The sequence below is a fragment of the Malus sylvestris genome, chromosome 17 (assembly GCF_916048215.2).
Source record: "Malus sylvestris chromosome 17, drMalSylv7.2, whole genome shotgun sequence".
Taxonomy (NCBI): Eukaryota; Viridiplantae; Streptophyta; class Magnoliopsida; order Rosales; family Rosaceae; genus Malus; species Malus sylvestris.
Genome location: NC_062276.1, coordinates 22,746,551 through 22,761,870, shown reverse-complemented (window position 1 = coordinate 22,761,870; position 15,320 = coordinate 22,746,551). Strand labels below are relative to the sequence as shown.

General features: G+C 39.2%; 3 protein-coding genes and 1 non-coding gene across 5 annotated transcripts; 3 read left to right on the top strand and 1 right to left on the bottom strand.

The window, feature by feature from the left end:
- Positions 1–5,047: 5,047 nt before the first annotated feature.
- Positions 5,048–6,214, top strand: LOC126610464 (probable E3 ubiquitin-protein ligase RHC1A). 2 transcript variants are annotated; one of them, XM_050278521.1, is made up of 2 exons: positions 5,048–5,387; positions 5,463–6,214. In XM_050278521.1, the coding sequence occupies exons 1-2, from the start codon at positions 5,048–5,050 to the stop codon at positions 5,999–6,001; spliced, it is 879 nt and encodes a 292-aa protein (XP_050134478.1). In that variant the 3' UTR covers positions 6,002–6,214. The 2 variants fall into 2 exon arrangements, with proteins under 2 accessions (XP_050134478.1, XP_050134477.1); XM_050278520.1 differs by having other exon boundaries at positions 5,048–6,214.
- Positions 6,215–6,355: 141 nt separating this feature from the next.
- Positions 6,356–10,343, top strand: LOC126610463 (rop guanine nucleotide exchange factor 12-like). Its single transcript, XM_050278519.1, has 7 exons — positions 6,356–7,990; positions 8,089–8,205; positions 8,320–8,474; positions 8,564–8,638; positions 8,722–8,994; positions 9,101–9,421; positions 9,563–10,343. The coding sequence occupies exons 1-7, from the start codon at positions 7,744–7,746 to the stop codon at positions 9,977–9,979; spliced, it is 1,605 nt and encodes a 534-aa protein (XP_050134476.1). The 5' UTR covers positions 6,356–7,743; the 3' UTR covers positions 9,980–10,343.
- A 106-nt stretch (positions 10,344–10,449) lies between these two features.
- Positions 10,450–11,928, bottom strand: LOC126610465 (photosystem I reaction center subunit VI-2, chloroplastic-like). The gene is made up of 3 exons (XM_050278522.1): positions 11,696–11,928; positions 11,459–11,585; positions 10,450–10,777 (listed from the first exon to the last, which is right to left on the bottom strand). The coding sequence occupies exons 1-3, from the start codon at positions 11,821–11,823 to the stop codon at positions 10,598–10,600; spliced, it is 435 nt and encodes a 144-aa protein (XP_050134479.1). The 5' UTR covers positions 11,824–11,928; the 3' UTR covers positions 10,450–10,597.
- TRNAT-AGU (transfer RNA threonine (anticodon AGU)) lies at positions 11,314–11,387 on the top strand. The gene has a single exon. It is a non-coding gene; the product is annotated as a tRNA-Thr (tRNA).
- Positions 11,929–15,320: the final 3,392 nt, after the last annotated feature.

Below are 15,320 nucleotides of genomic sequence, written 5' to 3'. Positions count from 1 at the left end.
GGGGAGTAGTATCAGTAGAAGTCTCAAAGTTGACAAGTGGCAGCACTGGTGCCATGGGTGAGGACGGCATTGCCGTGCCTGCCATTGATTCTATGGGCAGCACTATAGCTGTTGTTGGTTGGGCTGGCAGTGTAACCGTTATAGGCTCGGCTAATGGCAGCAGAAGATCAACAGTATCACCCATGGTCCAATCCTTCTCGTTATGTCGTGTCTCCCCCTGAGGATGAGGATTGGAAGAATCCGAAGGGTAATACATCTCAGACTTGGAAAAATTGACATCCATTGTAACATACATTCAACGCGAATGAGGGTGGTAACAACGGTACCCTTTCTGATGGAGTCCGTATCCCAAAAAAATACAACAGAGAGCACACAGTTCAAGTTTCGTCCGTTGATTTTTATGAAGATGAACAAATGCAACACATCCAAAAACCCGAGGTGGAAGTACCAAAACCAACTGTAGATGCATGAAGGTAGTAAGGACTTGTAAGAGAGTAAGAAAATCCAGTACTTTGGATGGCAGACGGTTGATAAGATAAGTGGCGGTCTGAAGAGCAACATCCCAAGAAAAGCAGGGAACAGACGCCCCAATCAAGAGTGAGCAAGCCGTTTCTAAGAGATAACGATTTTTGCGCTTAGCCACCCCGTACAAGGAGTCGTTGATCACTTTTATGCTTAAGAATATATAACCATGTCATCCGTGTGCAATCATTTATGAACGTTACAAACCATGGAATACCAAATGAAGTAGTAATCGAAGATGGTCCCCAAACATCCGAATGAACAAGACCAAAAGGAATAACACTTTTATTAGAATTCAGCGGATAAGAAACATAGTGACTCTTGGCGAGTATGTAAGTGTCGCATTTAAAGTTTGAAATTGAACAACCAACAAATAAATTCGGAAACATATGCTGCAAATAACTGAAAGATGGATGACCCAAACGGTGATGCCATAACCATAACTGATGCCTCTTGTGATCAACGGCTCATTGGCCAAGATTGACCTGTCATGTACTGACATCATCCACAAAATAAAGATCCCCCTCTTAGTACTACAACCAATTATCTCATTTGTGAGAATATCCTGTATAAGACAAAACTTTGGATACATTAACACACGACAGTTCAATTGTTCAGTAGCTTCGCCAGGAGACATCAATTTATGCTTTAGTGAAGGTACAAGTAATGTATGAGGCAAAGAGAGAGTGGGTATGAGGTGCGTGGTGCCAGCGCCAGTTACCAGTGAGGTAACTCCATTAGCATTAGTAATATTACGTCGAAATGGAACAGTATCACAAGCTAAATCAGTGGGATCATAAGTCATATGGTATATGGCACCGGAGTCAATGATCCATCCGAATGGAGTAGCATCACTATTCATATTAAAAACATAACCATAGTTACCCGATGACTTCGAAGACATGTCGGAAGAACTCAAAACTAGAGGAGGATCATCTTGAGATATCAAAGATAATTGGGACATGGAGGTGGCGAGATTGGCTTGCTCGTCTCGTTCCCGTTGTTTCTGAAGCTTCAATGGTTCTTACCAGTCAGGATAGCCATGCAATTGGAAGCAATTATCACGACTATGCTTCTTACTACCGCAGTAAGTACAACCACCAGCCAAGATGGGTGGTTTAAGATGAGGAAGACGGGGACCCGTGGTGGGCCGTGAGGTCGTCTCAGCAGCAAAGAGCCTGCCATGTGCTGGGCTCGAGGCAGTAACTTGGGGTTGCAGTCTTGGGCTCGGTGCATGTGACTTATCAGGGGCGCGGGGACGAGGTGGAGTTACGGCTCGTGTGGCAGGCCGAGCCATCATGGCTGCCCCACTTGGCAGTTGTCCTCCGGTATTCATCACAGCTTGTCGCATTCCCTCCCAGCGAACATAGGCAAAAGTTTGTTCAACGGAAGGAAGGGGCTCAATTCGTAGAATATCACTACGAATTTTATCAAACATCTCATCCAATCCTGCAAGCAAAGTGTACACACGATCCATTTGAACAATTTTATTCAAATTTCAATATCGGTACCGCACTTCATCGGATTAGGTCGACGATAATCAATCTCTTGCCACAAAGATTGAAGATCACTATAGTATGTCTCCACCAGTCGTCCATCTTGCCTCATGTGAAAAGCCTTACAGGTAAGATCATAGACTTGAGATATATCAGAGCCATCATAATACGTGCGAGCAACCGCGTCCCACACTTCCTTTTGCCGTCAGTAGTCGAAGAAAGTACCCAATCAAATTGGGTTCCATAGAGTTGATGAGCCAACCCTTCACAATAGCATTCTCTGTATGCCATTTGGTGAAGGCCGAATCGTCGATAGGTGGTTGGGGATTACTCCCAAACAAGTAGCCCAACTTGTCTTTTCCAGCAACAAACATCTCAACAATCTAAGACCAAACTCCATAGTTGGCACCATTGAGTTTGATGCCAATCGAAGCAGTAGACGAATCATGATGGACATTCTGTGCAACAACTTGCGATATAGGTAGGGTAGGATTCATGGTAGGGAAGGTTAGGGTGGTAGTGTTTAGGGTTGTAGTGTTTAGTGTAGGAGTAGAATCAGTTAGAATGAGGTTGTTTCCACCGTGGAGTGGTGGTAGGTTCTCCATGGGAGGGACGAGTTTGCTTGAGGGAACGGGCAAAGCAGAAATCCTAGTATCTCTGCTCTGATACCATGCTAATTATGACTTATTTTGGGGTTAATTTCCTAATATCATTCTTCTCACCAAGAGTAAAATATATAATGTACAAGAGTGATTTACAAGGAAAGAAACATCAAATAACCTAATTACAATCTGATTACAATGACTCAAATAGGTAACTAAACTAATTACAAAAAGTCAACTCTCCAACATCAGGTCAATCACTCATTCGTTTGTGTTTTAATTATATAACCTTATAAGGCTAACATTTTGTGGGTACCCCACATATCAAAATGGTTGGAGAGGTTGGGATTTGTTGAACTGGTTGTATAGTGACTAGTCTGAGCGATAGTGGTAAGTGGATGGCACCTCTGACTCCTTGGTGGTCAGCAGGAGGACACGTAAGATGATGATGTTTGGTTGGATGGAGGCAAATTGCAAAATGAGACATGATAAAAGTCAATTTACAAAGTCGAACATAATAAAATTTAAATTACATTATCGCACCCACCATTTTTGAGATTTTTACTTTCCTCCATCTAGCATAAAGTTTTCAGAATATTTCTTTGTAGCTAAGGCAATTGTATGCACATAGTGCTATTGATCCAAGCCGTAGAATTCACTATTTCAACTAATTTTACGAGAGATTCTTTAGTAGGAGAGTTATCTCACAAATCATGTGGTCCGATATCCTAACAACACACCCCTACATGAGACGTGTTATACAAAGACAACTCTATTCAACAATTTGTACTTCATGTGAGGAGTATTTAATGCTTCCGATTCTCGTACATAGTTTGAAATACGCTTAAAATTAAGACTGATTTGAAAGTTGAAAGGATTATCAAAATCATCCTGCAAAATATATGGCTGGGGGTAAAATGAGCTCAACCATTCCATCCGACTAAACCAAGCAATATTTGAGCAGTGTTTTATTTTCTTGTAAATATATGCAAGCAATTTGGTTCAACCATTGTTTTTTTTTTTTAATAATCGATATTATCTACATTAAGAGTGAGCAGATGAGTTTAGCCTCACAATGAATTGGTAATATTATGGTTCAAATTCGTCTTTGACGATAATCTATCCTAAAATCTTTTATTACAAGTGAAGAGTAATATTATTATACTGTAATACCTGACATATGATTTTTTCAGTTTTGTCAAAGTAATTTGACATAAGGTTAGAAAAGCACGAAAAGCTCTAATAAAGTTGAGTAACTACAGGCGCTCATTTCCAGCCGTTGGATCAAAATAACGGATCTGATTTAACAAAAGGCCCATCTAAAGGAGGATACTAGACAACGAGAGGGGGAGGAGAGATAAGGAAGCGGGGTCTCTCACACTCATTTATTTTGTCGCATCATCGATGTGGATACATCTCAGAAATTTCAGTATAGCTTCGCCTTCGCCTTCGCCTTCGCCTTGTCAAGGTTAGGGTTTGCCTTTACACTATATAATTATACAAATATATATATATATATATATATATATATATATTTATTTATTTATTTGTATGAATCTGAAGTCGCAGTGTTGTTTTTGTTGTTTAAGTGCTGAATTTCCTGCTGCAAATGAGGCTAGTTATTTATTTATTTTTTTTAATTTTAATTTTAATTTTTTTAGCTTATTAAAGCCTGATCTTGGATATAATTTCGTTAACTATTTTAGTATTTTTAATATGGAATTACTGATTATTTAGATTTAACCAATGATCATCCTGAAATGGATGGATTGGATTCGACTGGAATTCGTTTTTTGAGTATTTGAATTGGTTGATTTGGAGCATTTAGGGAATAAATTGGATTGAAAAAATGAATTATCCAAATATATTTATTTTGTTTTACAAAAGGATTATTATCTGAGTGAGAATATTTGTTGAGCTGATTATTTCTGATCTTGGTTATTAATTTGTTTATCTTTTTGGTATTTTAATTAGTGAATTACTCAACCAATGATCAACCTGAAATAGATGGATGCAATTCGAATCGAATTGGATTTTGGAGTATCTGAATTGGGTAATTGTAATTGTTTAGGAAATAAATTGGATTTTATTTATTGGTTTCAGAAATACATTGGATTTACGAAAGCACTTTACATAAAGATTCTAATAAATATCTTTGCAATCTGATTTTTTTTTTTTTTTTTTTTTTTATTTTTTATAAATTCCTGTGTATGTAGTATGGATCGCAGTTTCAATTTCTTTATGCGAACTGCCAAATTCGAACTTGTTTGGGTCCAGACTGTATCTTAATGATTTTGAATTTGAAATAGGTTGCTTGACCTTAATTTGCGATCTCTGTGTGTCACTGTGCTCAGATGATGATTAAATATTGAGGCATTCGGGGGCAAGACTTGTTGTATGTACTCATAAGTTTTTGGAAGAGGAGAGATGTCAAGTGGCCGAAACACCCACTGGTGTTACAATTGCAGGCAGCCAGTTCGGCTGAGAGGGCGAGATGCAGTTTGCCCAGGCTGCGATGGAGGATTTGTTCAAGAACTTGATGATATGGTTCATATCAGCCCAATGGATTTCTTTGGACTGGACAATGATGATGATCCTGACAGGAGGTTTGGGATCATGGAAGCTTTCTCAGCGCTGCACCAATTGACAGACAGAAGGCGTAATGATAGCATTAGGGGAAGACCAGATTTAGTTCCAGAGCGTAACCCGGCGTTTGCTCCTCTATTGATTTTTGGTGGCCAAATTCCTTTTCGACTTTCTGGAAACGGTACTTTTGAAGCTTTTTTCAATGGGTCGCCTGGAATAGGTGTGACACGGGGTAATGTTGGGGATTATTTTGTAGGTCCTGGCTTAGAAGAACTATTTGAGCAGCTTTCAGCTAATGACCGGCGAGGCCCTGCCCCAGCCTCCAGAGGTTCAATTGATGCAATGCCTACTGTTAAGATCACAAATAGGCATCTCCGTTCTGATGCGCACTGTCCTGTTTGCAAGGACAAATTCGAGCTGGGATCTGAAGCAAAGCAAATGCCTTGTGACCATCTGTACCACACTGATTGTATCGTACCATGGCTAGTCCAACACAACTCATGCCCTGTTTGCCGCCAAGAACTGCCTCCACAAGGTCCGCAAGGAGTGGGAAGCAGTCGTAGCTCAAATAGTCGAAGTAGAAGCAGTAGTTTTGGTAGTAATACCAGTGCAAGGGAGAGTGGTAGAGAAAACCAAGGGAGGCGAAACCTTTTCTCATCTCTGTGGCCATTTCGCTCATCTAGTTCCAGCTCTAGCTCAAGCACTAGTCATAACCCAACAACTGAAAGTAGCCCATCAACTATGCGGGAACATAATAACGAGATGGGGTATTCAGGATGGCCGTTCGACTACTAGGGTTACGGTGTTCACGATATTGCTAGCTTTCTTTCGCTGGGATCAGAATCTGGAGCTGTCAATTGAAATAAGCAAATTGCTAGTGGTGAGTATGGGTTTGAGACCCTTTATCTGTATTACTGTATGTTGTTAAAAGGTGCTTTTGGTGTTTAATATGCCTCTTTCCATGTAAAGGACTGTTTCCCTTCTATGTTGGATTACTATGTTGGATTATTGTTTGTGCTTCTATGTTGTTATTGACTTCCATTTTATTATTTGTGCTCCATTGAGATAATTACAGGTTTTTGTATAGATAATTGGATATTAAGTTTGATTAAGTATTGAATGGTATGTTAAGTATGATCAAGTGGCTCAAGACTTGTTATGAATCGGAAGTAATTTCTGCACACCACTGTTTATTTTTGGTGTTTGTATTAAATAATTTCAAGGAAAATCAACATGCACAAATAAACACAAAGTTTGGAATTGGAATTGGAATTGGAATTTTTCCACTGTTTCAACGAAAAACAAATTACTTTATTCTTTTTAATTTTTATATGAATTTTGTTCGATATTTTTGGACTCACTATGAAAAATTAGGAAATTGTTGATCAATTTTGATGGGAATCAAAATTTGCAATCCACTTCTATTGTAATGCTCCAAGGTCTGAATGTGTTGCATCGTGAGCAAACAACATCGTCAAATACTAATCACGATTCACGAACAGATAATACTTTTTGTAAGTTATAAAGTGGAGAGAAATACTGTTGGACAACCGTCATGATTAGCATAAAAACTGATAATCAAGTTCTTATAAAGAAGTTGTTGGAGTAGAGAAGAAGTTGTTGGAAGTTGGAACTACACTCTCTCTCTCTCTCTCTCTCTCTCTCTCTCTCTCTCTCTCTCATCTACGTATAATGAAATTGAATATTCTAGGAGAGGAGCTGGGGCTGCTATTGACCCACCGAAACCATCCAATAGGCCTGTTTTGGTGCGCTGGTTGAGATAGATTGTGATCAATTAAAATAAATTTGAGTCCAGTTCGTTGTTTGTTGTGTCAAAATGTGAGATGGACATGACTTGACATGATGGGTTATGAATCCTTAATAGACCGGGTTATTTAACGTATCCTTATACATGAGTTATAAGTTTCTGCTAATTCAATCTTATTCTTAAGGTCCAAGGAGAGAGAGAGGTGGTAAATTAGAAAAGCACCTGTGTCTTTCCCGGGATTTTAGCTGCTCTGTGACCCCCACCATCAAAACCTCAACCATCCAGTTCATTCATTCCTCAAAAAAGCCAAAAACCAAAACCTCCCCAAAACAACAACATTAACAAAACAAAAACTAGAAGTTAAAAAAATTATCAAAAAACATTTGTGTTTGCATGCTAATTTCTCAAAACATGCACCCCACGTTCCTCCAACCCAACTGAAAAATATCAAAAAAAGAAAACAAAATTAACTAACCCATCAAATCTTCCCAATCATTCCCCTCCACATTTTTGTCAAAACTTACCATTTCATCAGAAAAAGGAAGAAGAAGAAGAAACAACAAGAACAGCAACAAAAAAACAACAAGAACAATTCTTGTTTCTCAAGTCATTTGGATTTGGAAGCTCTCTTCCCTCTCCCGCACGAAATCGCGTAACCGACAAAATAGATCCCTCTCGCCCTCCTCTCCCTCCTCCCAATAGGTTGAACAGCAGTCATGCCTTGTTCTCCGTCGTTCATTCTATAAAAATCTTCCTCAAAAAGCTGAGAATGGTCCGGGCGCTCGAAGAAGAAGAAGAGGATTACAAGTCTAGATTGTATCATTTCAAGGGAATGCATGAGAATACCGGAAGGCATACAAAGAGCTTGAGCATCGAGAGTGCTACCGTGTTAGAGTTTCAGGACGATGATAAGAAGGCTTCATCGAGAAGTAGTAATGGAGCTCAAGGCTCTAAATCGCAGTTGAGCAAAGAGGAAGCTGCCGCTAGAGAAGCGAGGGAAAAGCAACAGCAAACAGGTGATGATTTGTCTGCCATATATAACTTGTAATGTATACATTTTTTTTTTTTTTTTTTTGAGTTATGAATTATTTATCGCTTGTTGGGTTTGATTCAGATATGGAACAGATGAAGGAGAGGTTCGCGAAATTGCTTCTGGGTGAAGATATGTCCGGTGGAGGTAAGGGTGTTTCGTCAGCGTTGGCATTGTCGAATGCTATTACAAATCTTGCCGGTATGTATACAATCAATATGGTTTGTATTAGTGCAAAGGCTAGCAGATTTTTTTTATTTTTTTATTATTTCTGGATTGCATTTCGTTCACCATTCCTTTCCGAACGGAATGCAGCTTCTGTTTTTGGGGAACAAACTCGCCTAGAACCCATGTCCACCGAGAGGAAAAAGAGGTGGAGAAAAGAAATAGATTGGTTCTTGTGTGTCAGTGATTACATAGTTGAATTTGTTGCTTCACAACAGAAGGGCAAGGATGGAACTAACATGGAGGTACAATCTCCTCTTTTGTTCCTTGTCACGTACGCATTTGCACTCGCATTTCACCTTCTGTTAAGAATTTGTATGTTTTGATCTAACAGATAATGGTGACCCGGCAACGAACAGATCTTCACATGAACATCCCTGCCTTGCGTAAGCTCGACGCAATGCTTATCGTAAGTCTTGTTAACATTTTTTTTAAGAAAACTCGGATTAATGGATTATTTTTCTCTAACAAAACTCCTAATGGATTATGCAGGATTGTCTAGATAACTTCCAAGAAAAACAAGAGTTCTATTATGTATCCAAAGATGCTGATGAGAAAGAGAAAGGATCTGCAAAGAGAAAAGATGACAAATGGTGGCTACCTACTCCTAAAGTTCCACCAAATGGTTTATCAGACGCCGCACGAAAGTTCATACAATATCAAAAGGATTGCGTCAACCAAGTGCTTAAAGCAGCTATGGCCATCAATGCTCAAGTTTTAACAGAAATGGAGATCCCCGAAAACTACATTGAATCCCTCCCCAAGGTAAAGAAAGAGGGAACTATCCTCTTTGCCTCCTTACATTACATGTGGCCTGATGAGTTCTATAACCGCGTTCTGATGTTGGGTTTGGTTTGTCGATTTTTTGCAGAATGGGAGGGCCAGTCTTGGTGACACAATCTACCGAAGCATTACAGTTGAATTCTTTGATCCCGACCAATTTCTTTGCAGCATGGACTTATCATCAGAGCACAAAATTCTAGACCTCAAGAACAAAATGGAGGCTTCCATGGTGATATGGAAGCGAAAGATGAACCAAAAAGATGGGAAATCGGGTTGGGGCTCTGCAGTGAGCTTGGAGAAAAGAGAACTTTTTGAAGAGAGAGCAGAGACAATCTTACTCCTCCTCAAGCAGAGGTTCCCTGGAATCCCTCAATCGTCACTCGACGTTAGTAAAATCGAATACAACGCGGTAAGAACATAATTTATCCCTTGATTTTGAGTGCTAGTGCACATTTTCACACAAAAAATACTGCAGAAAAAAGTAAATCACTTATAAAGTATTTGATCGTGTTTATGAACTTATGCATATGCTTGTTCTTTGGTTTTACAGGATGTTGGACAGGCTATTCTGGAGAGCTATTCAAGAATACTAGAAAGCTTGGCCTTCACAGTTTTGTCGCGGATCGAAGATGTACTTTATGCTGATTTTGCTACTCAGAATCCATCACATGTAGCCTGTAAACGGCCCTATTTAGAAGACACTACAATTGCAACTTCTCCGGATAGGTCTTCTAAAGAAGAAAATGCCGGCGGGGAGACACCCTGTTCAATGACATTGTCGGATTTCATGGGTTGGGGCGCAGATCAATCTGAGACCGAGCCAAAAAAGGACCTGGATGCTGCGGATGAAGACTATTGTGAGGTTAAGCATCCACATATACAGAAGATTGCAAACATAGTGACCAACAAGAAGATTTCCTATCTAGAGAACTTAGGTGGATTGAGAAGTCCAACGGCACGCCACTAGCAGTGTCAACAGGGGAAAATCGGAGAAGAAAGAGCGAAAAAATGAGGAACTAAACGAGACAGATACAGAAATGTAAAGGAGCAAGAAGGCCTGAGACTTCAAATGTAAATTTCACAGCACTCATTGGCATCCTTGGAGTTGTGTGATGTTCATTCTATTCCTTCCCTTCGTGTACATAGGGAAGAAGGAGGAGGAAAACAAATGAGGGTTTGTAGACCGACTGAAAACTATAATTTTGATGACTTCTCTTAGACATATCTTAATTTTATTCCTCCCCTATTTGTACTCCAGATTCTTCATACCGTCTGCAATATTTTTTTCACCGATTTTCGTCATGATATGAAGATTTCAAACTTAACCAAAAGCACGAGGACAAACGTCCATCCGTATCCACTTTGTTGAAAGAGGTACTAAGGTGAAATCTTACGGCCAAACAATAATATATTAAAACATGAATGGCAGTTCCCAAATTGCACCAGAAAAAATACCTTTGACATATTGCCAAACTTAGGGGCTTTAATTCTGCATTACAGGTGCTTTACAAGTACAAAATAGAGAAACAATTACACACACATGATGAAAAGCTTGAGAAAATGAGGATTAAATCCCAAATAAAATTTAGATCTTGCCACGTGGGCCCAACTTGGGTGGAAGTTGTGGGCCCTTCTTGATTGGTAGAATGTCGTCGGAGGCAGTGGCACTAAGGTAGGCAATGGTGGAAGCTCCTCCCAATATCAAGAACTTGAGGAGTAAGCCTCTCTTGGTGAATGGAGCAGCAAATGTCTCAAAGAACTTGCTCTGCAGTCAGATTCAACAACTTAATTAACTCAAACAATGCTTGGATAAAGTTCAAGAAGTAAAATATCCCTTAATCAGTATAGAATGTAGGAAAAGTTTTAGCAATGCCTCATGAACTTGAGTGCCTCTGGACTTGGCTTTTGAATTTTTAATTCGGTATCAAACACCTAATCGTTTAAAAAGTGTCAATTTGTCCGCCATCATCACATTTGTTAAATTGAGGGTTATTTTCATCTGTTCAAATAGAGTAAATGAACATTAAATGTGAAAATTTGACGGTGAATGCAAACTGACACGTTTTAAATAACTGATTAAAAACGAAAAAAAGATCTTAAGTTCAAGAAACATCGATACAAAATTCTCCATGAAAAGCTAATGCGAGATTATTATTCCAAAGCCATCATTAGCAAGATTAAATCAGATGAGCAAACTAGATATTAATTAATGACTAATTTATTAACCATGGAGGGAACTTGTAGAACAACATTTTTCTAGAGTGTGATAAGTAATGTAATATCTGTGATTTTTCAACAAAAGCTTTCATAGCTCAGTTGGTTAGAGCACCCGTTTAGTAAGCGGGAGGTCTTGAGTTCAACTCTCAATGAAAGCATTTTGTGTTTTTTTTTTGCATTTTTTTTTATTGATGAACACATGAAACAAATTCTAAGTTAGTCACAGAACCTGAAGAGGGTTGTAAGGTGAGGGCGCATCTGAACCGTACAAGTCCCACTTCCCGGTGGTGTTGCCCAGATCCTCAAGGTCAAAGTAGACGCTCTTGTCTCCGTACTTGGCCACCACAGCACCACTCCTAAACCACCGCAGACCACACCAGTAATATTACTCAACACACCCATCACAATGCATAAAGAACAAGAAACAACAAGCATTTGCTATTTTTAAATATTTATGTTGTAGTACCTGATGTTTTTGGTTCTGATGCTCTGGCGAGTGGGCTTCACAACGAGCTTTGTTCCGGTGAGGGAGCTTCCGCCGAGGCCGTTAATGGTGGCCGGTTGAACGGCTGCTAGGGTTGCCAGAGATGCCATGGCCTTACAATAATACTGTTCTGCTGCTACTCTTTCAGTATCTGGACTTGCTAACTTTTCTTTTTCTGTTCTTCTGTTTCTCGGTTCGTTAAGGGGCGTGAGGAACTCAGCGTGATTGGGTTTTTGATATTTTGCATGGATCTTAGCATGACACGTGGCGAGATGGGTTTTGTTTAGAGGATATGAACTACACTTACAGGCTGCCACCTGGAGTTGAAGCTGGATAAGCCTATCCTTGTTGGATCATATTCACAACTCAACTGCATATTTTATTAGTTATGATCTATGACTTTCTTTTTGTGAAGTAAATAAGAATGATAAAATTGTGGTTATATTTGCAAGGCTATTTCATAACAGTTTAATGATGATCAAATCGTATGTTTACTTAAAAAAATAAAAAATTTAAAAAATCAAATCGGGGATTTTTTAGCTATTCGTTCATATGGTGTTTGTACAATTTTATCTTTAAATTCAAATTATTGACTGAAACGAAAAATTATGTTATAGATAAAATTTAAAATTAGTCTAAAAGACTCCCTAAATTCTCTCTGTGCTGCTGCAGAAACTCAACCCTAGACATGAGTTTTAGCCATCGCCCCTTGTTCTTGCTCGTGGTCGACAACAGCTCCACTACTCCCTCCCTCTTTTCCTTCTCCTTGCCTCCGTTGTCCTTCTCTCTTTTCATCCCCTCTCATCTCCTCTACCACTTCACCCTCACAGCATCCCACCCTCTCTTCCTTCCCTCTTTCAAATCTTCTTTCTTCTTCTTTTATTTTGGTTCTCCTCTGAGTTTTATCTTAGTTTTCTCTGAGTTTGATCTCAATTATCCCTGAGTTTATCTCATATTAGCGAGATTTTTAAACTATTTTCGGGAATTTATATGAGTTTTATTAAATTTAGATTTTAATTAAACTAATTACGATTTTTGAATTTTGGTTAGTAATCGTTAAAAATTCATAGACCTTAGACAAAGCTCGACCTTACGAGCGCGTAGGTGAAAACCGTTCGTGAATTGGAGTTGAAACGAAGAAATTAGCAGCGTTTAAAAAAAAGAGGAAAGACTGGAAGCTGCTAGATGGCGGCGGGAGAGAGGAGGAAAATGAGAGACATGGGAGAGAAAAAGGGGAGAAGGTGACCAATCAGGGGGAGGAGAAATGAGGGAAATCAGAGAAGAGGAAGATGAGGGAAACCGGATCCACCTCCTTGACCCGTTTCCTACGTGACCCGACCTAACTGCAACCATGGATTCCAACGCCAACTCCGGTGTTTCATAGTGAAAAAACACCTGGGGACAACTCCTTAACCTTCCATCTTCCATTTTCGTAAAAAATCTGATACAAATTGGTCTCATTTCATGATAATTGAAGCCGAGGGCTTTGTGGGGTACACAGCGGCGATCCGTCATTTCTGAAAGGTATTCCAACGCTTACCACCACCAAAATCTTCCCTTGAATCCAGGAGCAAACCCCAAACAAGCATGGGCGTGGTTGAGTTGTGGATTTGACGAATCGAAGCTCACCATTTCTAGGGTTTCCAACGGATTGAAGGCAATTTCAGGTATTTCCCCGTCAAATGGGACTTCGGCCCAGGTATGAAAGTTCTTCCCCTTGTTATGCTCTACAATTCATTAAAATTTGGTAATTTTTAGAGTTAGGTGAATTTTCTAGAAACTCGCAGCGGTGCATGACCTGAGGAACCACTTGATCCTTCTAGGCTACATTTGATACCCCGGTTCCATATTTGACACCCGGTTAGTGAAATTCTGTCATTTGAACCTAGTTCCATTAAGGAAGACCACTTGACCATTTTAACGAATAAAGATCCGACCGTTAAATCGTCACCAAACTCTAGTATGTTATGGTACATAATATTTAAGAACTTTAGGAACTTACGGATTAGAAATTTGATAGGTGGATCTTCTATATTGGATTACCAGGGTTGTGGACCCTACCATTGACCTTGATCGACGGTTGACTCTTTAGTCAACGAGCCCCGAGTTATTTCAGCGTGTTGTTTATCTTAGAGTGTTGTTGAGATTTCATGAAGCTTAAAGGGTTCATCACAATGACGTGTCTTTCTTGGTAGACGTGTATCTCGATTTACGTACAAGTGGCACCTTATTGTGTTATACTTGTTTATTGAATTTCTAGATAATATAAATGAAGTGTACAAATTGCTAATATAGAAATGCGAGCCTAGAATCTTATTAGAAGTTATATGCTAGTATGAAAAGATAATTAGTGGTCGTGAGAAGTTGATAGTGCAGGTGCTTACGTTGTGATCATAGAGGTTGAGATAGGGGTAAGTAGGTTGTGTGTTGATCTAACTGCACCATGTAGCAGTGGTATATGGATGGTCCTGCTCAGTATATCCACGATAAGGACCATACATATTTCAGGGGTGATCATGATTGGTATATCCGCGATGGGTGGTCACTGCCTACACGATTAGACTATGTTTATGGTTCTGTTTGGTATATCTGTAATGGGGGACCATACACATTCTAAGAGTGATCATGCTTGGTATATCTGCGATGAGTGATCACTACCTAGAGCTATAGGGTACAGTCCTGCTTGGTATATCTGCGATGGGGGATTATACATATGTTAAGGGTGATCATGCTTGGTATATCTACGATAGGTGATCACTGTTTACGTTATTAGACTATGTCTATGGTTTTACTTGGTTTATCTGCAATGAGGACCATACGCATTCTAGGAGTGATCATGCTTGATATATCAGTGATAGGGGACCATACGTATTTCAGGGGTGATCATGTTTGGTATATTTGCGATGGGTGATCACTGCCTGCATGATTAGATTATGCCTATGGTTCTGCTTGGTTTATCCGCAATGGGGCACCATATGCATTGTAGGGGTGATCATGCTTGGTATATCTGCAATGGGTTATCACTGTATACTTAGGGTTATGATGATTAGGTGTACTAGGTACATTTCGATAGGCAACCATATTTTAGTTGGATTTCGTTGAGTGGTTTGGAATCTCGCCCTTGATTATTGCCATAAAGTTTAGTCCGGAATCCTAAATTCGAGTGAATAGAAATTGCTCACAATAGAAATTGTGATTGTAAATTAAATTTACTATGTTATTACTTGGAATCTAGGTAGGGAATTATGTAGAATTCTTTTATCAAATTTTGTGAAATGATATGTGATCTTGATGATTGATTAGCGTAGTTAAAAGTTAATGTTGTGCATCTTTGATTCATGGAATTGATTAATTGACATGACTGTGGAATAGTGTTGGAAACCATGTGTTGTATGTGATTAACAAAATAACAAATCTTAGTAGGTATATGGTTGTTATGTAGTGTGATACTCTATGTTTTCTACTAGGAAGCGTATTGCGAAAAGTTCAAAGTTTAACAAAGGGTGAACTACGAATGGCTTGATCCTTATTTAAGGTACATAGACAGTCTAAAGCAAATGTTAAATGCATTCATGAAATAAAAGAAAATGATTGCGTGGTTGAATCA

What these genes read in the sequence shown, in the direction of transcription:
- LOC126610464 (XM_050278520.1), top strand. Translation starts at nt 5,048, where the DNA reads ATGTCAAGTGGCCGAAACACCCACTGGTGTTACAATTGCAGGCAGCCA.
- LOC126610463 (XM_050278519.1), top strand. Translation starts at nt 7,744, where the DNA reads ATGGTCCGGGCGCTCGAAGAAGAAGAAGAGGATTACAAGTCTAGATTG. An exon ending in TGCTATTACAAATCTTGCCG is followed by an intron (nt 8,206 to 8,319) that starts GTATGTATACAA and finishes AACGGAATGCAG; the next exon opens with CTTCTGTTTTTGGGGAACAA. An exon ending in GTAAAATCGAATACAACGCG is followed by an intron (nt 9,422 to 9,562) that starts GTAAGAACATAA and finishes TTGGTTTTACAG; the next exon opens with GATGTTGGACAGGCTATTCT.
- LOC126610465 (XM_050278522.1), bottom strand. Translation starts at nt 11,823, where the DNA reads ATGGCATCTCTGGCAACCCTAGCAGCCGTTCAACCGGCCACCATTAAC. An exon ending in ATCAGAACCAAAAACATCAG is followed by an intron (nt 11,586 to 11,695) that starts GTACTACAACAT and finishes GCGGTGGTTTAG; the next exon opens with GAGTGGTGCTGTGGTGGCCA. An exon ending in CACCTTACAACCCTCTTCAG is followed by an intron (nt 10,778 to 11,458) that starts GTTCTGTGACTA and finishes ATCTGACTGCAG; the next exon opens with AGCAAGTTCTTTGAGACATT.